General features: G+C 35.0%; 1 protein-coding gene across 3 annotated transcripts in view; it reads right to left on the bottom strand.

The window, feature by feature from the left end:
• Window positions 1–4574: 4574 nt before the first annotated feature.
• Window positions 4575–6000, bottom strand: part of LOC111058375 (TBC1 domain family member 13) — a 48679-nt gene continuing 47253 nt past the window's right edge. For all 3 annotated transcript variants that reach the window (XM_039430696.1, XM_039430694.1, XM_039430695.1), the window contains exon 11: window positions 4575–5012. In XM_039430696.1, coding sequence (XP_039286630.1) covers window positions 4994–5012 — 19 coding nt within the window. In that variant the 3' untranslated portion in view covers window positions 4575–4993. The remainder of the gene's footprint in view (window positions 5013–6000) is intronic.

The raw sequence follows: 6000 nt of genomic DNA, 5'->3' as shown, positions 1-6000 counted from the left end.
ACATGAAGTTTATATCACTATGAGATATACCGGTAAGTAACGAGGGGAATGCTCCGATGTGTCAATTGTCGAATATTGATGACTGTGTGAATGCGTGTGTGTATGTGTCGTATCGTTTTCATATGTCCCATTATTCAAACTCCTATTCACGGACAAGGGCTTTGCGGAAGCTCTTTTGTGAATAGTATTTTTGTTTGCATCGGTTCTCACATAAAATGTTAAGGTTCATTTTCACCATCAGTTACATTATTCCAAAATGTTGATAAGAGTTGTGTACTTATAAGTTTAAAGTTAATTTCTACTGTATTATTATGATATAGTGCCAAATTAACCTTTCAGAAGTGCTTAGTATCTTTAAATTGTTAGTTATAGGTACCTATCTGATGAGATGTTTTTTATTTTGTTGTATTGCTGATGTGAACAATAAAACTTGAAACATCTAAATGGTAACAATCGGAAGATATTGTTGATCAAAAACTAAAATTAATCAGAATTGATATTTTTCTTCAAAGTTTACTCTTTTGGATCATACATCTAAATGGTAACAATCGGAAGATATTTGTAATAGAATTGGACTCAACACGAGCTTTATTCGACATTAAATATGTGTCTTAGTAACAGAGATAACAGATTATAAATATTACAGCTGTTTTATCATCACAATCTTCCCCCCTTAATATCAATCGGCACTCGTGGGGTATGGGGCGAGCTGGCGAAGTGAGACTGTCGATTCTCTGCCGTCGTTGTGGCGAACAAACGCATATTCAGGGTTACTCTCGATTAATTCAACTTTTTCAACTTGCGATTCTTGTTTTGAGTTTTTTGTCATCTTCTTCAACCATACTGGTCCAGGTGTCAATAGCCAGGTTGGTAATGGTTTTCCATTACTTGAGTTTCTTGCATGTAAAAACATCCGCTCACGTGGTGTGCAGTTGGTACTTGTGCATAATAGGGAACGAATAGAGTTAAGGGCATCGGGGAGAACTTGTTCCCAGTGACTGTTGTTCAAACCTCTCGATTTTAGGGCTAGCATCACACTTTCCCATATAACTCCATTGTACCGTTCGACTTGCCCATTACCGGCTGGATTATAGGGCGATGTTCTGCTGCTGGCAATTCCTTTTGATAGTAGGAAATTTTTCAAAGCTGATGACATAAACGATGTTCCTCTATCGGAATGTATGTAAGACGGTACACCAAAAAGAGAGAATAGTGATGTAAGGTGTTTTATTACTGTATTAGTAGTCATGTCAGGACAGGGGAAGGCAAATGGGAATCTGGAATATTCGTCTATAAGAACTAAAATATACTTGTTCCTTGAACTTGATTGTAGTGGGCCTTTGAAATCCAATTAAGACGTTCAAATGGTCGAGTTGCTTTGATAAGGCGGCCAGTTCCTTTGGCATAGCGTGGTTTCATTTCAGAACATGTAATACATTTGGAACATACTTCTTTTACATCATCTATTGAATATGGTAAGTTCTTTGTTTTGGTCCAATGATGGAGTCGAGTAACTCCTGGATGACACAGGTCCTCATGAATTTTTATCAGTTTCTTTATATCTGTATGGCATCCAACAGTGGCACAGACTCTTGATAGTGTATCTGCTGGTATATTCTCTTTTCCAACTCTATAAATTATATTGAACTTATATTCTGACAATTCAAGGCGCCATCGTTGGATTTTGTCATTCTTAATCTTGCTGGTTTGTTTATTACTAAACATGAATGAAACTGATTTCTGGTCTGTGATAAGTGTAAATTCTCGTCCAAGTAAGTAATGTCGCCATTTCCTGATTGATTCCACAATGGCATAAGCTTCTTTTTCCACTGCAGAGTGCCTAGTTTCAGATGTGGAAAGAGTTCTTGAGAAAAACGCCACTGGTCTCTCATTCTGTGTTAATACTGCTCCAATAGCGTAATCTGAGGCATCAGTTTCCAAAGTGAACGGGACTTTTTTATCAATGTGCACTAGAACTGCAGATCCTATTTCTTTCTTTAATGATTCAAATATATTTCTGCATTCTTCATTCAACGGGAAGTGAGTATTATGCACAAGTGGATGGATCTTTTTTGAAAATTCTTTTATCCATTTGGAGTAGTGTGCAAGCATTCCAAGGACACGCTTCAATTCTTTCTGATTTTTTGGAGCTGGTAAGTCAAGGAGTGGTTTCAATCGATCTGGATCGGGCTTAATCATACCCTGACCAATTTCGAATCCCAGAAAGGTTAAATTCTCCATAGATATTTTACACTTTTCTTCATTAATCGTGAGGCCATATTTTTCTGTTGCTCTCCAGAAATTTTCTAAATTTTCATCATGTTCTTCTTGGGTCCTTCCGCATACAATAATATCATCTAAATAGGCATAACATGATGTCAAATTTTCTTGTTCTATGATTTGATCAATCACTTTCTGGAAAGCAGCTACTCCATTCGTGACTCCGAACGGAATTCTTTTGAATTGATACAGTTTGTGTCCAACTTCAAATGCGGTGAAATGCCTTTCCTCAGGCAAGATTGGTATCTGGTGATAGGCAGATTTCAGGTCAATAGATGAGAATATTTTATATTGCGCTACCTTATTGACTAATTCTTCCATTAGTGGTAGTGGATAGGCATCCAAATTCGTGAATTTGTTGATGGTCTGTGAATAGTCAATCACCATACGTTTCTTTTGGTTCTCTCTTGAAGTAACAAATGCTTGAGCTCTCCAAGAAGAATGACTATTTTCTATAATATCAGCATCTTTAAGCCGTTTGACTTCATTCATCATAAACAAGTAATCCTCTTCTGAATGTCGTCTCGATTTAGTTATTATAGGCCGACAGTCCGGTTGAAGATCACGAAACAATGAGACAGGTTCTACTGTAGCTTGGGCTAGAGCACACTTTTTAATTTCATAAGTAGACCTTCTTGCGTCATTGTCTTCATTCAGTTGTAGTGCTGCTTTAGATCCACCGAAATCAAAAGTGATGGATGAAAAGTTCTTTAGAAAATCGTGTCCCAAAATTACACTAGCGCAACATTTGTTCAATACGATCAAAGGAAAATCATTATATTCTTCGTTCTGGAAATATATTTCACTTTTGTTATCGTCAGCCGTGACTGCTTGAAAGTTACATGGTAAACTTAGCCGTTTTAGTTTATTATAGAATTGATCAATTGATTCTCCATGGGTTTGTTTTGCTTTAGATAAGCAGTAACGTGCATGTACTACATTTTGAGGTTTTATAAAGCTTTCTTCAAGAGTTGTTATAGCTTCTTCAAATGATATACAATTGCAAATACTTTCAAAAATATTCGGTGACACATAATTGATCAAAACATTCAATTCATCCTTTTTCGGGATTGAACTGTTTTTTAAGAAGTTTAAAAATGTTACCTTCCAATGTCTCCACGTTTTCGGTGCTTCATCTGAATCTTGGTCAATCGATAAAACTGTTGGTTTCAGTATTTTTCCAAGCATTTGGTTTTGCGAATCGTTTTCTCCTTCACTGACTAAATCTTGACGTTTACTCGTTTTTCTTTTCGGACCCATTTATTTTATATTTAATGTCGAATAAATTGTAATAGAATTGGACTCAACACGAGCTTTATTCGACATTAAATATGTGTCTTAGTAACAGAGATAACAGATTATAAATATTACAGCTGTTTTATCATCACAATATTGTTGATCAAAAACTAAAATTAATCAGAATTGACATTTTTCATCAAAGTTTACTCTTTTGGATCATACATCTAAATGGTAACAATCGGAAGGTATTGTTGATCAAAAACTAAAATTAATCAGAATTGATTTTTTTCTTCAAAGTTTACTCATTTTTGAAAAATCATAACCCAGTACTCATTGGATATTCGACTGTTCCGAATGATCTTATTTTACTAAGAATTTTATAATCTAAAATGAAGGCGAGAGCAAATTTTTTCTGTTCGATTACTGGATTTGGCAGAAATTGCTGAAAACTGGAAAATGAACCGAAAATACGAGGTTTTTGGCCACTCTGTATCTAACACAAGGAAATAATTTTGCATGAAGAAAAATAATTGGTTCTGGACTTCTCTCATGTATACAAATAATATATTAAAAAATCAGAACTACCATAAATTGCAAGCACACCCCCTTTTTTATGTCTATATTGACTGGACTATAGGACCCAGCTTTACGTTTAAAGGTGGGTTTTCGTTTGTGCGTAAATGCCGTCGTCAACCATGACAGGGTGAGGATCTCTGATTGGGTAAATTTCAATTTGTCTAAATAACCTAAGAGTTCATGTTCAATGAATTATGTTTTAATGGGGGAGGTTAGGTTTATACTTTCAAATGGCAATATATTATATTATTTGAAATGTTTTGATTCTCGCAGATAATGAACAGAAGTAACGATATGTTATTGGATCAGCTGTTTTAGCATACTTGAAATTTGAACAATATGAATGTCTTCAGACAACAATGCCTATCGTCGTCGACTGCGGAAGTTTACGCATAAACAAAACCCCGCCTTAAACCAAAGCCTTATTTGGTTTCGAGCGATGATCGGTACCTCAGATAATTAAATAATGAAGCTCACAATAATTGGAAAATACGTTTTATTTAATACACTATACCGTATGCTATAAGTATAAAATTTATTATACACAGTAATAAAATTCTGAAGTAGATTAAATACATAAAAAATAATAATAGTACTGTAATAATATTTTAAAATATTGCTACAATTATGAGGCAGAGCTTTGAGCTATTCAATACATTCAATTCATTTTGAATTTAACAGCATACAATAAATGCCATAAAGAAAGTTATCTTACGTACCTACAAATACATAACTGTGTTTTTGACTACAGTAAATTTAGAAGCCGTAAAGCTTGCACAGTAATCCTCCTCTTCATTTCAGTAGGCCTACATCTATAGGTTATCATATCATCTTGCCTATCATCTCTTACAATTTCAACTATAAACTCAATCAAATTCCTCAAACTCCTCGCTATGTCTCATCTATTTATTCTGGCACTGAAAAAGAACAACATAGAATTTAGATTCATGCACGTAGATCACAATAGATAGATGAATGTATTTTTATTTCAACTTCATGATATTAAAAGTGATGTAGGCCAAGTTGAGACAATAAGAGCCCCCTCTTCCACTTAACCCACAATACAGAGGGTTCAAAGAAATGTATACAGTACTAACTTTGATAGTGAATATCTTGGTAACACAATGGCAGACCGTTTCAGACCGCCGAATATAGTTTGAGCGACGTCTTTTGAAAAACCACTGCTCAAATGTGATCAAATACTAGAATTATTTAAAAAAATCTTTTGGTGAGAATTGTTCATAGCTACGCTGGGATACGTACCACATCACCCGATACGGCGGTCTAAAATGACACATTAAAGTTAACGTCGATCTCAAACGGCCTTCACAGTTTGCATGCAGGCTTCTCATGCCACACTAATATTAAACAAAACTTAAATAATTTTTATTTTCCATAAAACAAACTTTTATGACTGGAGTTGCTTCAATCAATTCATCCTATCCTATTGAGACTATAATTTTGTTTGTATATCCGACATCGCAAAAACTGCTTAAACAGTTTCGATTGAATTTTAATAAATCAGTATGATATATGGAGGGTATTTTAAAACTTCAGAAGTGTCCGTTGTGGAATCTATTTGCAAAGAATGAGGGAATTCGGCCAAAATATAACTTGGGCGAAAGAAAGGGGTTATTTACTAGAACGGCCAAATAGCTGTTGTTGCTTTTCCTAATGTAAAAATATCTTCCATAGAAGTAAGGCGCTTTTCCCATGAATCAATTATTCCCAAACATTGATTTTTTATTCTAAAAATATTCGCTGTGGCTACAGTTACGGTAACCGTAGCTCTCCATTCGCGTTCCGGTAAACATTTGCGCATGCGCGGCTACCGCTATTTACATGGGCATTGTGGCGTTGATGGTTTTTGGTCACATGGTTATGATTTCTAAGTAACCTATCGTT

Source organism: Nilaparvata lugens, chromosome 6, assembly GCF_014356525.2.
Source record: "Nilaparvata lugens isolate BPH chromosome 6, ASM1435652v1, whole genome shotgun sequence".
Classification (NCBI taxonomy): domain Eukaryota; kingdom Metazoa; phylum Arthropoda; class Insecta; order Hemiptera; family Delphacidae; genus Nilaparvata; species Nilaparvata lugens.
Note: the sequence above shows the minus strand (reverse complement) of the source record. Positions and strands in the feature narration are given on the sequence as shown.